General features: G+C 39.2%; 1 protein-coding gene across 3 annotated transcripts in view; it reads right to left on the reverse strand.

Annotated features, from left to right (window-relative positions):
* The window catches only part of Mtr (5-methyltetrahydrofolate-homocysteine methyltransferase), a 99,552-nt gene that overhangs the window by 22,172 nt on the left and 57,677 nt on the right, over window positions 1-19,703 (reverse strand). For all 3 annotated transcript variants that reach the window (XM_010621995.3, XM_033761839.1, XM_010621996.2), the window contains exons 19-25: window positions 17,694-17,783; window positions 15,630-15,782; window positions 14,628-14,735; window positions 13,477-13,577; window positions 7,377-7,444; window positions 6,706-6,826; window positions 733-814 (exon numbers count right to left, since the gene is read on the reverse strand). In XM_010621995.3, the coding sequence (XP_010620297.1) occupies window positions 733-814; window positions 6,706-6,826; window positions 7,377-7,444; window positions 13,477-13,577; window positions 14,628-14,735; window positions 15,630-15,782; window positions 17,694-17,783 (723 nt within the window). The remainder of the gene's footprint in view (window positions 1-732; window positions 815-6,705; window positions 6,827-7,376; window positions 7,445-13,476; window positions 13,578-14,627; window positions 14,736-15,629; window positions 15,783-17,693; window positions 17,784-19,703) is intronic.

Below are 19,703 nucleotides of genomic sequence, written 5' to 3' on the forward strand. Positions count from 1 at the left end.
AAAAAAAAAAAAAAAAAAAAAAAAAAAATTATACCTTCTGAGGTTATTCTAAGGATTAACACATTCTCACTGGCTTGTACCACTCATACTATAAATAGATCTAATTCCAGATCACTTAAAGACAACAAAGCTCAGAACCGGAAGCCACGGGTCCACATGATCTCTTAGATCTAGGTTCTATCTACTATTAATCAGGAAAAAAAAAATTACCTGATATAACGTAAGATATTAGGCTTCACTGAAAGAGAAAAGCAAGGCCTGGGGCAAGTTGTTTATTATGTTCACTAGAAATAGAACCTATTACTTTGGGTTTACATACCTAGTGAATTTTTTCTGTCTTGAGGTTGGGTCAACTGGCCCATGCTCAGGTGTTCTATCTAGGTCACTTTTTAAATCCCACATTCTGTTTAACTCTGGCAGTGGTCAAGGAAGCACCTATTCACATTTGTAAACTGGACAAATCTGTATGCTGGGAAGGTTCAAGTTGAGGTGATCCTGACGCCACCCTCTCTGCTTCTTGGTTTTCTAAGTGTCTCTGAAAGCCCAGGGTAAGCTCGCAGGATCTCCTTCAGACAGGGCAGATGCTGTGGTGGCACACAATAAGCCCCAGGCTGCTTTTTTACATCTCTTTAGAAGAATAAACAGATCTTGAGTGACATGCTTAGCTATTACTGTTTCCTCTGTTCTCTCCTTACAGCACATCTGAAATTATATGGAAAAGCTCATACTTACTACCACTACACTCTTGGATGCGTCCAAGACGTGGATTACAGGTGCGCTGTATCTTGGAGCTATTTTAACTGCCGTGTGGGTTCTAGAAAGAAGGATAGGGAAGAAAGCATATCCATCAGTAATGATAATTCCTACACAACTCTTGTTCAGAACCATTAGACATAACGTGTTTCTATAGTGTTTTCCAGAGAAAGATTTCAACATGTTTATTTACAAACACTGAACTTCAAATATCCCTTGTAAAATTGTAAAACAAGAATAACTTTTTCCCTATCCCAAGATGGAGAAAACAAGATGAAACAACATGAATTAATAGACTCAGGCTACAAAGAAGCCTGTGTGAAAATGAGAAAGTCATGGTCCTCAGCCCTCTGTCAACAAGGAACCAGACTGTCAGCAGCCTGTGTGGACTAAGGGAGGAGCCAACCCAGGCCATCTCACTTTGCTCACTTTCCCCCCTCCAAACAAACTGGGAGACCACTCATGGTCCCCGAGAACCAGCAACTGTGCAGAGAATACAGGACATGCTGCCAAAATTGTGATTCCTCCTTGTGGGAGACATCAACACCCCTTTCCCCGAACTCCGCCTTGCACTTCTAATAAGAGGCCCAGACCCAAAATTCAACACAATATAAAACAGAGGTAAAAGTAAAAAATATTTTATACTAAGATAACTCAGTGCCGAATCCCTATTGCCAAACTTGAAAATGTTAACACTAGGAAGAAATAATCTTTAATTCTTAAAATTACCTAATTAAAGTGCAAAACAAATTGCCCTCTGGCTGTTGGATATCCGTACCATTAGCGTAGGCTACATATCTGCTATTTCACAATAGAACAGACCAAATTAAAGTGAGAACTAAAACATACATTAGCCCCCCAGCACTAGTGATATGGGAGCCAAGGACAGGAGAACTGTGGACTGGCCCTGTATGCTCTGAAGAGTTGCCACAGTTCTCACTGTGGGGCCTCAGGTGTTTGCTACTCTTCCCTCCTCTCCAAAGTAGCAGTGCTCTTCTGAAAATTTTGTATTTCCATGTTCTTTCCCTCAATTAAAATGGATGTTTTGGGGAGTATTATCCAGAATATGCTACTATATGAGAAAGAAACCAAGTAGCAGGACTTAAGTTTACTGCAATTCCATTTTTGAAAAACAAACACACTACCCTTAAACTGCACTACCAACAAATCTGCAGCTAAAATTCTGCATATTTAGGAAAACCACACAGGGATGTATATCAAGTGGCACATAGAGCTAAAGGTGACAAGAGAGAGGCTACATTTTATTTTATACTCTTCTCCATTATCTGAAATGTCCCAATGAGTGTAGATTAGTCAAGTAATCTTTAAAAATCTAAAACCATCAAATGTAATCCCAGCAATCTGGTAAACTGAGGCAAGAGGATTGCAGCTTAAAACCCAGTCTGGAAAACTTAAGACACTTCATGGGACCCTGTCTCAAAATTTAAATAAAATGACTGTGGACATAGCTCAGTGAGAAAGCCTTGAGTTCAGTCCACCCCACACACACACTCTCTAGGAAGCTCTAAAAACACATTCACAACAAGATAGGACCCACTTTCTAAGAGTCCCTCCATTTGTGAATGGGCAGTGTGAGATCAGGACTGTAATAAGAGTCACTGCAGCAGCTGGTAGGGAGCAAAAAGTGGGGCTGGATTGGAGGTCAGCATGGATGAACTCCAATGCCTCCTGATGATGAACCTTATCCCTACTGTGTAGGGGTAAGGATTGTAATGGCTTGTATCTAAGTGTCCCCCCAAAGCCTCAGATGGTCACAGGTGAGGGTTTTCAGGGATCTAGAGTATGTGATGCTGGAATTAAGGATATGATACTGGGACTGATTCATGGCATGATGACAAGATTAAGGGTGCCCCTCCCTGCATGTGAGGTAGCCTGGATAGAATATAAGGGACAAAAAGAGGACTGCTGCTGTCACTTGCTGCTTGCTGCCTTCTGCCTGCCATGAATGGTTTCTCCTCTGTGATGTCCCTCTACCATGCCACCCTGCCTTGGAGCCAGCCCACTATGAAATGAAACCTCTATAAACTGTGAGCTAAGTAAACCTTTCCTCTTTTAACTCTGGGTGTTGCACATTTTGTTTCAGCAACAAGAAAAGGAACTAAGACAGGGACTAAACCCTGGATGACATCTTGAGTATTTTGTAAGGAGGAGGCCTTTCAAAAGTAGAAAATGTTGTAAAAAAACAGCTGCCTCAAGCCTCAAAACAGAGCACCAGTCACATTAAGCTCGATGCTTTCCCTTCAGATGACAAACTCCTTGAATACATGAATATCTCCTATATATTCCACTGGAAATATATACCCTGCAATGAAGCATTACTTTAAACCCACTGGCACTCAAATGACCTTTCTCTCAGAGAAAACCAATAAAATTTTATATTTTAAAATCAATGCAGTATTTACTAAGCAGTCAATAGTTCTCAAGTCAATGATGACTAATTCTCTCTGATAATCTTCTAAACAAGGGCACTGAGAATAAACTAATGGATTCTACTATTTTAAAACAAATAAAAGCACAGTGCTGCTTTTCAACATAAGAACTGACAAAGCTAGATAACCAGAGGTATTAAATTTGAGCTTCCTTAGCTGCTGAGTGCGCTTTTGGTTTCCTTATAATATGATGCTGATTCCACTTACTTCCCTCCAGGCGTCTACTTATGCAAGTTTCTCAAGCCTGAAAAGATGCAGAACACTGGGTTCTCTCTACGCTTCCTGCACACCAACAGCAGTGAATCTCAAACGCTGCTCCTGCCAAGTTGCTCATGGACACACGATACCACTGCTCACCACCACACTTGCCGAGCACACATGACATGTTAAACTCAGAAGACTTAAAAATGCTCTGAATAAGAAAAGTACTCTAAGCATTTACTTCACATCATACCCTACTCTAGATTTAATTTTAATGTCTTTTACAGCATGACCAACGCTTAAGATCTGATGAGAAAAATGAAAGGAAAATAAAGATGGAAAAATTAAGATGCACTCAGAAGTGAGATTAGCATATAAAATTCATTCTGTGAATTTCTACACACAGGCCTAAATTCTAAGCTTCCCCACATGATCACTTATGTGATTTAATACCTTACTTTCTAGAAATTAAGGAAAAACACCCACACTCAGAAAATTCTGCCAGTGTATGCCCTTGAGACATTATGCAGATAACACAAGATTTCCACTAGTTTCTTATATGTGACACCAAAACCATCTATCTACATTATAGACAGATGATTCAATTCTCTCATCTTTTATACCAATAGGTTAAAGCATATATTGCACCAATCTTTGACCCCAAATCTGTAACATCCTTTCAACATCCCTAAGAACTCTCCAATGGACAGTCTTAACTGCCATTCATGTGTCTAATTCTGTTTATGCTACTGCAGGCCACTGGCATCTGGAAAAGCACCTAGCTTATATTCCCTCAGATATCTGTTCTCATGAAAACCTAGAGTCTGGAGGTACCACTTGTTAAGTACACTGAGCAAAAGAACAACCAGCCCCTGCTGAGGCCCTAACAGGTCTGAAGAGAAAACAACAAGGAGTTTCATAAGGCTTTGGAGACATTCAGACTCCCAAATGGTCAGTAATAAAGCAGGGTTTCCTGGGAGCAGGTGGTTTTCTTATTCAGAAATAAAAGGTATGAGCCATAAAGGAAGAGAATGACAAATCAGACTTAACAAAAACTAAAATTTTGTGATCCATATATATCACTGAGATAGCAAAAGACAAGCAAGAGTGGAAGAATCTATTTGCTATATTTCTGATGAAGGAAGAAATCATGGAAGATATGAGATCCAGATTTCTGCCTTCAGTTTTGCAGGTGCTGAAAACAGATGTCGCACAATATCTGGAGACTGGTGACTTCCCGTCACTAGGTCTTATCATGGTTGTAACTCTTAATAATCATGATTCTTAAAAATTACTCTAGTTTTGCCAATGATGCATCTTGAGAGTCCAGTTATGTTGCCTCTGGATGCTTTTTCTTTAATCTGGTGATTCTTAGAATGGATAATTTGGTCAAGTTCCAATCTGCACAAGTAGCAAATTCCTGATCTTAAATTTTTTAGTATAGCATCTTATAACATAAACAATTCTAATTTTGAATCCAGTGTCAAATTTACATAACCCATAAAACATTTAAATATTTATTTCAATTTACAACTATAGTCTTTTTTTTTTAATAGTACTATATTGAACACAGAGCCTTGCATAGCACATAAATAGTTAAGCACTCTATCATTGATCTGTATCCCCAGACTTTTTAAAATTTTTGAGACAGGGTCTCACTAAGTTGTCCAGGCTGGTGTCAAACTTGTGATTCTTCTGCCTCAGCTTGAGCATCTGGGATTATAGGCATTTGGCAGAACTATGATTTCTAAAGGTCTTCCATTCTCACAATGGTCCATAGAGCCTCTGATCATTACTAAGTCTGTCATCAATTAGCCAAGATTATGTTCATCAAAATCTACTTATTGACAACAATCTGCCACATAGCCTAGTAGTTAAGTCCTTCATGGAAAACTCAGTGTTCTAATGAGTAGCAACAGTGAAACTAAAGACTTCTTCGAGTATAAAAAGCAATTTCACATAACATTGTGGCTATTTATGAAAATGATCCATTCAGATTACAAGTATGTAAACTTGGCTGGGCCGTGATACTCAGTTTTGGTCAGACTACAATCTAAATGTTGCCATGAAGGTATTGTTTTAGATGTGACTAATACTTTAATCAGCAAACTGTGAGTAGAGCCAAGTATCTTCCAAATGTGGGTGGGCCTCATCAATCAACAGGCCTTAGGAAAAAAGGCCAAGTCCCTGAGTTCTCCACAAGGAAAAAGAGACTCTGCTGCACCCTTGTCTTCAGACTCAAGACCACAACATAACTCTTACCTGGGTCTCCAACCTGCAGATTTCAGACATGACATTCCCCAAAATTACAAAAACCAATTCCTTAAAATAAATCTCTCACTTTTTTCAAGGAACTCAAAAATACCTATGACCACTACTGTACTTTTGCACAAGAAAAATAAAATGCAAGCAATGGGACCATCAAATTCACACTCCAGCTTGATCTTGTTTCCTACCAAAGTAAAGTATGTATAGTATAAGAAATGTTGCAAAGAAAGTCTAGCACCTATAATTAACATCTCTCATGGAATCACCATGATCACAATCCCAGGAAAAATCTGATGAACCAAACAATGACTATGGGACTAAATGTGAACTTTTTTCTTCTTTGCATTTTTTACTCAAGATTCAGAAACAACTCCCCAAAATAATCTTTTAGTTCATTCTAGCTAGATGGGTTTTCTGTCTCTAAACCATTAAAAGGTTAGAGTTTCTTCAAGAGAATCTGAACTTTTTCAGACACCTGGTTCAAGACAGAGTGAGAAGTTAAAACATTATCTTTGTGCTAAAACTCAGCTTCCCCACTTAGTCTCATTTCAAGAGAGGTAAGATCTTATTACAATTTTCAGGAACTGATTGCCAAGTGAGTAGATTAAAGAAAAGATAACTGCAAGCTAAAGAAATCCCCAAAAAGGTAAGGAGTGGGGAATCAGAATGAAGTTTCCCGCCATAAGCTTCAAAACTGTTCTGGCTCTTGCCTAAGTGAAGACCAGGGAGAGTATACAATGAGAAGTCAATCCTAAGCATAAAGGGAAACATACACACATACACACTGCAAAACAAAGTAAAGCAGGTTGCAACACTGTAAACCCTGCCTTATCAGAAAAAATGAACATAAAAAGCCAAGTTCAGGGGCACATGCCAATAATATTCGCTACTCACATGACTGAGGCAGAAGGATCACTTGAAGCCAGGAATTCAAGGGTAGCTTGGGCAACACAGTAACACCTCTTTCATAAATAAATGAACAAATAAATGGATAAATAAATAAAGTGAGCACAAACTCACTAGTATGACTTACCTCGAAGTGGTTGCCCCTCCAATCAACAATGGAATCTTTATGGCTAATCTTTCCATTTCCTTGGCAACAAAAATCATTTCATCTAGGGAAGGAGTAATGAGTCCTGACAAGCCAATTATATCTATTATTTAAAAGAAAAAGATAGTAAGACGACAGATAAGAGAAAAAGAAGTATGAAAACCCATTTTTTAAATTTTATAATAAAGATATAAGACCTAACATGAATTTCTAATTCTAAGAAATCTTTTCTGTCTGGAGGGATTTAGTATTTGTTTTTGGTAGTAAACAAGATTTATAACTTAAAGTTGCAATAATGAACTTGCCACACCTTTAGGAAGCCATACAGAAGGTAGTTTTAGTTCATGATACCCCAGACTCATATTATCAGTGTTCAAAAAAACATAAAAACAACTACACACAGAAAAACATTGAATATAAGGGTTGTCTTGTAAGAAACCTGTCCCCATTTCATTTCCAGAGCTGCATGGTCACACATGCACCTTTCCCAACCTCCATGTAAGGGCTACACAGCAGCTCTGCACAGGAGCTGGCACTTGACTGTATAAAATGTCCCTGTGACTCTGAGTGGCCTGAGCTTTACTATTCATTGATGCACAGACTACTGGGAAAGAGACACTGAGTGAAATGAGCAAAGGACAGTTACACAATACCTGCTTTGTGGTCAAGGGCAGCTTTCAGTATCTTATCACAGGGAGTCATGACTCCTAAGTCAATAACTCTGAGGTACAGAAATGAGACATGAGAAAATAACAACCCATTAGAGACAAAGCTGAAGTGAACATTTTCATTTTAGTCATTAAATACTGCTCTAATATAAACTGGAATCACATCAAAATGCTCACTGAACACTGACAATCACAATTGTCATTTATTATGTACTCACCATATGCCAGGCTCATGCTAAGCTTTTTGTGTACAGCTTTACTGAAATAATATTCCTATTCCAAACATTCACCCATTTAAAATGTACAGTCCAGCAAGGCATGGCAGCACACACTCACAGTCCCAGCCACTTGGGAGGCCAAAGCTGGAGGATGATTTGAACCATGGGTTTTGCCAGACAACACAGCGAGACTACATCTCAAAATAAATTTTAAAAAACTAAAATAGACAATTCAGTGGCTTCTGATACGTTCTTTCATAACTGTGGTAAAATATACTCAAGCTTCCATTTTTAACTATTTTTAAAAATACAATTCAGTTTATTAGTTACAAAGTTGTTTAACTTTACCACTATTTATTTATATATTTCATCATCCCATACAGAAACACTATAACTACTCCTCCTTCCTTCCTCTTTTCCCTACCTCCTAAGCACATGGTAATCTCTATTGTACTTTTTGTCTCTAGGAATTTGCCCAATCTAGAAATTCTATATAAGTGGAATCATTCAGTATTCATCTTCTTGTGTCTGGCTTATTTCGGCTTATTTCATGTAATACAATGTCATCAAAGCTCTTCTGTTTTAGAGTGTATCAAAATCTCATTCTTTTTTTCAGGCTAAATAACATTCCATTATATAGACATTTCCCTGCTAGTGTTTGGATCTAGAACACACTTCCCACCACCACTCCAAAAAAAAAAAAAAAAAAAGATTCACGTGTTAAAAGGCTAAGTCCCCATCTGACACTGTGGGCAGGTGGAAGGTGGCGGTGGAACCTTCAAGAGGTGGAGCCCAGTGAGATTCTTGTGGTCGTTAGGACATGCCACTTAAATCCCTTCCTTCCTCTTTGTCTCTTTTGTTTCATAACCTGGCCAAGAGATGTCGCTTTGATCCGATGCTCCCTGACATGATACACTGCTTTTACCACTGGCCCAAAGAGAATAGGGCCAACCATGGACTGAAACTTCTAAAACTGTGAGCCAAGATAAACCTTTTCTCTTTATAAATTGACTCAAATATTTGTTAAGTTACACAAAGCTTACTAAGACATTACATTTTGTTTATTCATTTATCTACTGGTAGATATCTGGGCTGTTTATCCTATGCTAACATTTTTGCATAATAATTTAACCCTTACAGTAAGTCTGTAACTACCATGGGCTCTATTTTAATGACGAAGGGTTCAGACAAGCTCAGCAATCTGTCTACTCATATAACTAATTAGCAACAGACTTGGGATGTGAATCAGGATCTGACACCAAAACTTGCTATCAATTTAGGTCAATAAAAATGCTGGGAAAATTCCTCAACACTATAAAGCATAGAAGCCAATTAGGAGTCCAAAGGGCAATTAGGAAGAGGCCAGTACCTGCACATGCTTAGCTGAGACAGAAAAGTTAGTCACTTAAGGCAAGGGGCAAAGAGAGAAAGGTACACAAAACTTGAAGGAAAAGCTGACACTGGGTAGGCATGAGAGAGAAGGCACTCACTGGGCAGAGAAAGCCTGACGTATGCTCTGAAGGAACATAATAATGGAGAAATTTTCATTTCTGGAGGAGAGCATTTCCTCTCAGAGAACTTGAAGGAAATGTTCTGTGTTCTATTTTTCTCCCATCCAAGTACTAACCAGGCCCGACCCTTCTTAGCTTCTGAGATTAGACGAGATCAGGCACATTTAGGGTGATATAGCTGTAGACTATATTCTATTTTTCTCCTTTAGGTAGAGTACCTATAAATCACTCATCTTTATAATTTAATCTTATCCTATTTATTAAAAGACAATTAAAAATTACAGCATGGATTTTCATTTATGTCAACCATTCAACAGGAAAAAATATTTGAATTTTTTAAAAGCATGCTTAAGAATTTCTACATGCTATAGTATCAGCCAGTGACAGTGTGCTGGTCACTGGGGCAAGAAGACCTGTTTCTCATGATATGTCCCTTATATTATTGGATTTTTCTCTTTTTTTTTAGACTAAGTCATGCTATGCAGTTCAGGCTGGGTTGGGCCTCAACTTGGAGCAATCCTCTTGCCTCAGCTTTCTGAGTTCTGGGATTACAGGTGTGTGCCACCATACCTGGCTATTACTGGATTTTTAGCTTCTCCCATATTATTTTTGGGAAAAAAAAGGAAAAATAAACAAGCTAGCTCATACGGACTCCTCAGTAAAAAGCTAGATAGTTTCAAATCAGTAATAACCGTTAAGTGCGAATGATGGGTAACCGTACAGGCTGGTGCAGGAGAGGGTACCATACACACTTTGATCTTTTAACATTGTGAAGAAAATCTAATAAACAATTTTTTTGTTAAACAATGACTAAATATATGCTGTTGCATAAAAAAAAAAAACCCTGGGCAAAATAGCATACCACTTTTAAATCAAGACAAAGGCATGCCCTTCAACGTTGATATTTCTCAACACTGCATGTATTTACAATCCAATTAAAAGCAATCAGTATGACGGAAAGATCTCGTGGCTCACTGCTTACAGCAGTGCTTCTGCCAAGAGTGGCTCACGCGAGCGACTGCGCTCCTCCACCCTCTTCACTCTCTCACCACTCACAGCTTTCTGCATCCTCCACACGGCCCCCTATTTCTTGACTCTCCTTTCCTCATTTTGAGTTAAACTCGTCTAGATGCCTCTAATCTAGTCTTGTGCCATCTGAGAAACTAAAGAGAAAGAAAACTAAAACTTACGGAAAATGCTGACTTTGCCTGTTTTCCCAAGACACGCTGCCAAGGTGGCCAAGGCTGACCTTACGATCTTCCCACTCCAGCCTCCCTAGCGGCTGGGATTACAAGCATACTCCACTATGCTTAACTCTACAGTTTTCTTTCCGAGCACTTGGAACTGAATATACACATTTAGTTTTTGGCCTTCTAATTTGGGAAAAAAAAAAAAAAAAGTATAGCTACACTACATACTTAAGCAATGGCATTCATTACTATTTAAGAATATAAAATTTAGGGCCTGGGACTTAGCTCAGTGGTGCCACACCTGCCTCACAAGGGCAAGGTCATGAGTTCGATCTCCAGTATCGCCAAAAAGATAATAAAATAAAATTTAGAAAATAAATATTTAGACAAGTTATTCTCTTCTCCAGAAATATAAAAGGAAAATAAAATTATACAGAGACAAGTTATGGAATTAACCTAGGTATCTATCAATGGATGAACAGACAAAAAAATGTGATACACATACCACAGGTGCAATAAAAAATATGATGAACTTTTTGTGTAGTTTCAAAAAAAAGGTCATGTTAATGAAATGCTTATGATCTGTGATTTATTGGCACACTTTAAAACACACCTTCTTCTCTCAATTGTAACTCACAACCAATTGTACCAAACAAGATGAGACTTGTTACATAATTACTGAGGTTCACTGAGCTGCTTCTTGTATTGAAGACCCCTGCCTTTCTGTTGCATGGCACTCAGCAGATTTTCTGATTACATCTTATATATTTACACACACAAATATAGAATGAATATATGCATTTATAGATTTGGAAACCATATGTATAAATGGACTATATATATAGTGGTATATAATGGAATACATGACTGTATAATGGAATATTATTTGGCTATAAAAATAATGAAATCCTTTCATTTGTGGCAGAAGAGACAGAACTGGAAGACATTATGCTAAGTGAAATAAGCCAGACACAAAAAAATGTTATCTCTCATATGCAGAAAACTAAAAAGCTCATCTCAAAGTATAAGAGAGTGCAACAGTAATTACCAGAGAGAAGGAAGGGAAGACAAACAAGGATTGGTACCAAAATAGTTACCAGTGTTCTACAGCACAGTAGGATGACTGCAGTTCATAATAACCTGTTCTATATTTTATGAAGAACTAGAAGAGGAGCTCGAAGGCTCCAAACATAAAGGAATAATGAGACAGTAATGCTGATTACCCAAATGTGACCACCACACACTGTGTGTGTGTGTATGTGTACTGAAATATCACTGTGCCTCATAAATATGTACAATTTTGACATGTTAATTAAAAAGGGGGTAAAGCAAGAAATAAAGCTGTGCATATGCACCCTTTTAGAGCTCAATATTTGCTATCATTTTGCTTTATCTCTGTTGAGGAAGGAAGGTGGCAGCAGGCCGGCTGCCCCTGCAATTGCTGCTTTCTACCACCAGATGGAAGTGTGCTACAGCCCCAGCCACTGTTTCCCACCTAAGGGTAATAAGCAGTGTGCCAGGCCCTGCTGCCACTTTTACTACTAAAAAAAAATTTTTTGAAAGTTTCTCCTTAAAAATATATCAAAAAGCCCTAAAAGGTATTGGCACACATGTGAGGCTCCTAGGAGAAATTAATATGCCCTTGATTAGATATTCAGCTGAAAGTGCCAATATTACAGACTTTAAAATTGTTCTCATGTTTTGACATATACTGCTTATTTCTAACCCATACTGGAGAGTTATATTAAGAACCACTGGTGTGCCAGGTGTGGTGATCCCACACCTTGTAATCCCAGCACCCAGGAGGCTGAGGCAGGAGGATCGCTGTGAGTCTGAGGCCATTCTGGGCTACATAATGAGTTCAAAGAAGCTGGCATACATAGCAAGACCCTGTCTCAAAAACAAACAAAAAGGAACTACTCGTAAAAAAAACAAGTATGTCTTATCCTTTACCAAATCCATAGTTTAGGGGATCTATAAACATTTATTAACTGAATTGAATTTTAACTGATGGTGATAAATGTGAATAAAAACACCAATGACAGGTTTGAAAAGGTGACACAAAAGACTGCAGGAAGCAAACACCGTATCCACATACATATATATGTTTCTATGAATATAAAACCTCATTATATCAGCCAATCTTCAAAAAAAGCTGTCTTTTAAAAAAATAATAAATACATTGATAGAAACAGTATTCCTAATTTCTAGGACCAAGAAAAAATGACAAGTCTTTAACAGTGAGTGAACAGGCAAATAGACTACTGGAGGGGGGAACGCTGCCTTCCTGACCCTGCTCCTCCACCTCTAGAACACCTCATGGTTCTTGACCACATTTTATCTAGGCATAAAGGTGGAGATGGAAAAATGTGTTGAAAAGCGTTGAGAGAAACCTTAAAGGTTCATTGTTATTTGACAGCAGAGAACAGAATTCTATGGGACACGGCTATAACTCCAGTTAATTCTCTCTTCTCTACCCAGAGAAAACAGCACATTGGAAAAAAGTCCTTGACACAATCAGACTGCTGGCTGGACACAGACCAAACCAGGAAAGGCATTAATCGTATTAGGCTCTTCACTGTAAAGAATATGCTAAAATACTATGGATGATTAGTAGCTCTCACATGGAAACAATTTTGTTATGAATATTTATTTGTTATAATGAAATCTATTAAAAATGGGTTTTACTCACAACGTTCTAAAAACTAGACTCATCATCAACAAAAAGTACACAGGGTCCTTCTAGGCCTGTAAAGCCAAGAGAGATAAATAGAGACAAAGCCCTCCTATAAAACTCCATTTAGCCAAGTTTCAGAAGATCTCTGTCCTAAAATCTGATAGCTATTGAGAGGAAAAAGAGAATATTCAGAATGCCACTGACCGTGAAGAGCCTGACATTCTAGACATCAGAGCCTATGTTCTCAGGTCAATCCTAAACCTGCCTGCACAGCTTTCCTATTCTTTCTGTCCTTAATGAACATATAACAATTACTTATTTCACTTGAAAAGTCAGGTTCACTGTGGACAATGTGAAACAAATAAAAAGTAGTCTCTGATATCCACTATCATACTCTACACCTCTCTTTACCCAATAAAACATTGCCCTGCTGAAATACTCTGATGCTTAAATATCAAAAGGGTTGAAAGAGGTAAGGTCTAAAATTACCTAAAATTATTGCAGCCGAGGACCACTCCAACTATGTTCTTGCCTATGTCATGTACATCGCCTTTAACGGTGGCCAGCACAATGGTTCCTTGGTAAGGGTCCTGGAAAATAAGCCAAGCAGCTGAGCACGACTGGGGTGATTTAGAGCAAATCTCCTAGCTCTCAAGAGCCAGGCAGGGGTCTGAACAGACAGAAATTAATACAATCAAGACTATTTTGAGGATAATAAGCCCGAGACCCAAATCCTTTGCTCTTAAGAAGAATGCTGTAAGCTCCAGCAGTAGACAGGAAGCCTGACTTCATGGTAAGCGCAAGGGACCCAGCCAACAGCATACACCCCAACATCTCAAGCAGCAGTGAAGCTCAAACATGGAACAGTCCCACCACAATCTGAGGCACCCTAACTGACAATGCGTAATGCCATCCATTAAAGGAGAAGAGCAGGAGGGAAGAGCTGGGTAACTAGAGATGTTCCCTCAGAATCTGAGAACGGTAACAATCTAGTGCAGAAAGCATTTTGAGTATCTATTTCTTTAACATGAAATTCTGTAAACATATCCCTTTTCCCCAGAAGTAAAACAGGAAAGGTAATCAAAGCAAGCAGCATTTCCACAAGTATGTCTGCCTACACAATTTACAAACTCAGATTGATTTAAGAATTTGGAATCCTAGGGGCTAAAACTATCTGAGCTTCACAGGCTTAATGATCTCCTTTGGTGATCATCCTTTGGTGGTACAGCCACCAAAAACAAACTGAACCCAGAAGGTGGTATTAGGATACTACCAGGAGAGAAAGTATTCAGATAAAAATCTTCTAAAAACAAGCACTACTCAAATACCTCAAAAGCAAGGACAGAATTTGGTAGCTACAAAATCTAGTGTGCCTTTGTAAATGAGGGAATGAACTAGTTTTGGCTTGAAATCATAGGCTTTAAAATTTCTTATTTATATTAAAAATTTCATAAAGCCTCATTCAAAGGAAAATCTCAGGGTATACTGAAGCTTGGTAAGGGAAGGTCAGATGTTGAATCACTTCTGTACTCTGTCATCAATGACAAACTCAGCCAAACATGACTGCTTAAACCCAACCCAACAAAAGGCTTCCAGGTCAACTACTCAAAGGGCCCACAGGCCTGGACAGATCAACTTGCCTCTTCTTCCACAGTGCCATTAACCACTCTATTCTCTTCTCTTTCTTTTTCCATGAAGGGGATAAGGTGACCAACAGCCTTCTTCATGACCCGGGCTGACTTGATCACCTGAGAAAAGAGCAGAGTCAGGTATTTGATTGGCCATCCTAACCACCAGTAATTCCCAAACATGACATGGTGCTAATGGCCACCTGTGAAAACTTAGGGCATACTCTGACCACAGGCCAGCTACATGGGAGTCTGCTTTCGACAGGGAACAGGCTACAAGTAAGATCCAACAAACAAAGCACAGTCAAGGAAAACAAGAATGAAGACCAAATACTGTGGCTTCTGTCTTCTGAACTTTTGCTTGTTTTTCTCTGCCTAGAAGACCATTGCTTCTCTGAATTCTGTAATATTCAGTCCCAAGCTTCTCCACCATGCCCTCAGTTCCCAGACTCATCTTAATCCTATGCATTACAGCTCACTTAAAATTGAGCCTTATGAAAGAGGCCCTTTCAGTCTTTCATATGCCTTAAGGCTCCTAACCTATACGCTCAGTATTTGTTTACTGATGGGGTGGGTTAGTAGCTGCTGAAATGCAAAATAAAGAATTTACTTGAAATATAACATTTAACATACCACTCTTTAACACAGTAGTTTTCAAAGTATTATCATTAAAGATGAGCACCAGTTGGTCAAATTAATATTAACTTGACATGTACCGTGGCTCTTATTTTATTTCTGAAGAGGAGACAAAGAAGCAATGGGGCAAGAGGTGATACAAAAAATCAAAACATAAAGACTACAATGCCAAGAATCTCCAGACAATTTCTAATCTCCATACCACGCTAAAGATAAATTCTTTCCAGACATGACTCTAAATACATCTAGGGAAGGAATGATCAGATAATCCCTCAAGCTCTTGATCAAACAAACTTGAGAAAAATATATATAAGAGACTCACTATTCACTGAAAGACAAAGAAAAATTCAATTGGGAAAATATCTCCCTATTTCTAACCTGAGGTAGAAACATTTTTCCAGCTCCAAAAAGGTCACCAACAACTTTCATGCCATTCATCAAGGGTCCTTCAATTATATTCAGAGGTCGAGGGTATTTTTCCTGGTTCAACCTGGCTTCCTCAGTGTCCTCAATAATATATTTTTCAATGCCCTTCAAAAAAAATGAGGAAAAGACATATTAAAAATTGGCTTAAATCCAAGCAACAAAAAGACATGAATCACAGAGATGCTTAAGAGAGTGAATTGCAGAAGCAGATTGCAGGGGTTCAGATCATGGCTCCTGCCACTGATTTACGTGCTCTACTAAGCTTCAGTTTCCTCACTTAGAAAATCACAACAGAATCTAACTCATATGTCCAGTTTAAGGATTATTAAATGAGATGGTCCATGTAAACTGACAGTTGGCTTCATCGATACAAAGTAAGTACTCATAAAACTAAGCTATCTGAGAAAGTGGACTAGTAAGTAGAGTTGAAACTCAACAAATTATACTTTGTGCTCTAGTAGTTTTTTATTTTAGCCTATTAGTACATGTGTGACATGTATTCACATTCCTTGTGGGAAGTTGCTACATGCACATAACACATCTTAATTCCCTTTTCATCCTCTTTCCCTTCCCTCCCACCCTCCCATCTCTTGATCCCTTCCTTTGTGGGGGGTACGTTTGTAGTACATAATGTTTACATTTCTTGTGTGGAGTCGATACATGAACACACCCCCATCAAGGAATCAAATAACAAATGCTAGAGAGGCTATGGAGGAAAAGAAATCCTTCTACAGAGCCAGGCGTGGTGGCACACGCCTGTAATCCCAGCACTAGGGAGGCTGAGGCAGGAGGATTGCTGTGAGTTAGAGACCAGCCTGGGCTACATAGTGAGTTCCAGGTCAGTCTCAACTACATAGTGAGACCCTGTCTCAAAAACAAAAACAAAAACAAAAACAACAACCAAAAAATAAATAAATAAAAAGAAAGAAAGAAACCTTTCTACAATTATGGGAATGCAAACTAGTACCACCTCTATGGAAATCAGTATGGAGATTCCTCAAAACAGTAAAACTAGAAGTTCCATTTTATTCAGCTATTCCCTTTCTAGGAATCTTGCCCAAAAAGCTAAAGACATCATATTACACAAATACATGCATATTCCTATTTATAGCAACAGAACTGATGGAGCTGTTATCTTGGAAGAAGCCCATAATTCCATCAATAGATGACTGGATAAAGAAAATGTGATATTTACACACCATGGAGTATTACTCTGCCAAAAAGAAGGATAGATGAGTTATTTGCAGGAAAATAGATGCACCTTGAGACCATAATGTTAAGTGAAATAAATCAGACACACAAACTTAAATATGTATCCTAGTATTTTAATCAATTATACACTAGTATTATCTCATGAAATCAGTATGTTTTTGCACTGCAACATTACCTAAGTGGAGGACATTCAAAACTCAGGTGAAGTTCAAATACAGCAACTTACCAGGTCACCAGTGACAAGTCTTCCATCATAGTCCTCCACTCATGGATGGTTGAATATGGTTGGTTAGCTACTTTCAAAAACTGAAATATGTGACTCTCAAAAGGCCTAAGAATTAAAAGTTAAATTCTAGAGCTAAAAAAAATTTTTTTGAGGTTCTCTAGACTTACAAATAAAGAAGCTAAAGCCAAGAGATCATTTATCCTGCCTAAAATTCCAACCATCCATAGAAGAGCCAGTGCTGATTTACTGACTAAGAGCAACTTAGTCCAGGGCAGGGTTTGCAGTCTTAGCACTGCTGAGATTCGGGCTGGAAAAGTCCTTGCTGTGTGGGGCTGTCCTGTGCACTGCATGTTTAGCAGCATTCCTGGGCAAGAGATTCCAAAAACATCTCCCACACCCTGATGTGACAAACTTGTCTCCAGACAAGGTCATACGTGTTATCACATGGCGGCTAGGGAGTGCCCCCAGTTGAGAATCGGTGGTCAGGGATGTTGTGCATCTCTTCAAGCTGCTGCCAGCACCAACACCCCAGCAATGGCATCAGTTACCCACGCTGCAGATCAGGCTCCGGTACTCACCTTCACGAGTGCGTACTCAAGGCGCTCTTCAATGGGGCCATTCCTCCACTCATCAGTCTGGATGACTTTCTTCCCTCCTTTGCCATGAGTCTGAATGAAATTAGGACCAAGATATGGATACATGCAGTTTCTTAGTGAATTACTTAGCAGCAAACTTTAAAAAGAAAGGGTCAGGGATTTAGCCCAGTGTTTCCATCACCTGCCTGGCAAGCACAAGGTCCTGAATATGATCCCCAGTACCAAACAAAACAAAACAAAACAAATCTGATCAAACCACTCCTCTGTGAAAAAAATGCTTTGCAAGTTCCCCATTGCTCTCAGGATGTAGCGCTAACCCTCACAACGCCCACAAGGCCACTCCTGAGGAAATTCAGCCATCCAGAACCTTTCCCTTCCTCAGCTTCTCCATCACCATTTGCCTTCAGGCCTTCACATTCCTTCACTTGACAAACCTTTATTCAAACTGACTACAAGGCTGGGCCCATACTTCTCCCTGCAGGGACAGCCAACACTCCACTAACCACAAACCTCGGCCTGGCTAATTCCTATTCCTCCACATCTCAACTGACCCACCACTCTCCCTCGGAAAGTTTCCCTGACCACTTTCCACCTCTGGGTCATTATCCCCGCAGCATTCTCGCGGCACTCTGCACTTGTCACAACACCATCACCTCTGTATATTTTTCTATGTCTCAAGTCAACTCCCAGCCCCGGAGGGTTGGGGCACAGCTACCATCAGATCCTCTACAATCAGTGATGCACAGAACACACAGAATAAAGAGGAAAAGATCTGTAAACATGAGCTAACTGAATTAATGCTGAGCAACTGATGCTGCAGGAGCAACATATATGCAGCATAGTTGAGGTCAAGTCAAAGGAAGCCAGAAATGCATGTTGTGGAATGTGGATTTAACCTGCCAGGCATGTGTAGGCGGGGACAGAAAAAACTATTTGAAGTTCTGCAGCCATGCTTTTAAAAGAAACTCAGAAGAGATCTGGACTCAGTGCTGGTAAAACGAAGGGCAGATAAGGACAAACATAATGACATTAAGTGACAATGAGTATGAAGGAGACAAAGAGGAAAGTGAAAAGAATGACAAGATTTAGGGACAGGGTAAGAACTGAACAACAATGAGACAGGCTCTCTCATATCAGTAAAATTAAACAAGATGGTAAAGAAGAAAAGGTTCTTCTATCACTCACCTTCCTATCACTGATAAACATAAACACTATTTGCTCTGTCAGTCACACAACCATGCAATTCTTGCCCAGGGGTTCAAGGTGCCATATGAAAACAGGGCAGACTGTTCCAAACACTCTTGAAAAGGTAATCGCTGAATTCAGAGAGAATACACCATGTGCCACGCTTACGGGCCACTGATGGAAATAAATATGTGATCCAGATAGTAGCAAATGAAGACACAAAAGCCACTAAAGATTTCACTCAAGTGCTGGGGGGCTGCAATGAATAAAACTACTCCATCTGATAGCTATATCCCAAACCTGAAGAACTTGATCCAGAAAATCAATATGTAAAATGAAGCTGTTATTTCAGAAGTACAAAACAGAATGCTGAACCTATCTTGTTACCCAATTACATATTCAAAAGGGCATTCTCTGCTATGTAAGTACAAGATGCTATACAGTTTTCTTGTGCCTGGTAAGATAGGTGTGACTCCAAGAATACTGTAGAAGTCTATTACACTGTAGATGGCAGCACATGAAGAGATCAATCCATGCTCCTGTTCAACTGGCTCATCCTTACATCAGTACATGTATAAAGCTGACGAGAAAAATAACTTCCTCCTGCTTCTCTAACCCACACAGCACAAGGGCCTTGTGGCGATCTGAGTTTGTTACTCAAATCAAACTGGACCAGCATCAAGGAAGTAAACTACTCCACAGACAACCAAACGCAAGCATGGGCTCACATGGCAATGAGAAGAATCAAGGACAGATCAAAGAACAGGTTACAGAGAGATCCGAGGAACTTTGGCGGGGGGGGGGGGA

This window comes from Fukomys damarensis, unplaced genomic scaffold, assembly GCF_012274545.1.
Source record: "Fukomys damarensis isolate Sample0158 unplaced genomic scaffold, DMR_v1.0_HiC HiC_scaffold_10, whole genome shotgun sequence".
NCBI lineage: Eukaryota > Metazoa > Chordata > Mammalia > Rodentia > Bathyergidae > Fukomys > Fukomys damarensis.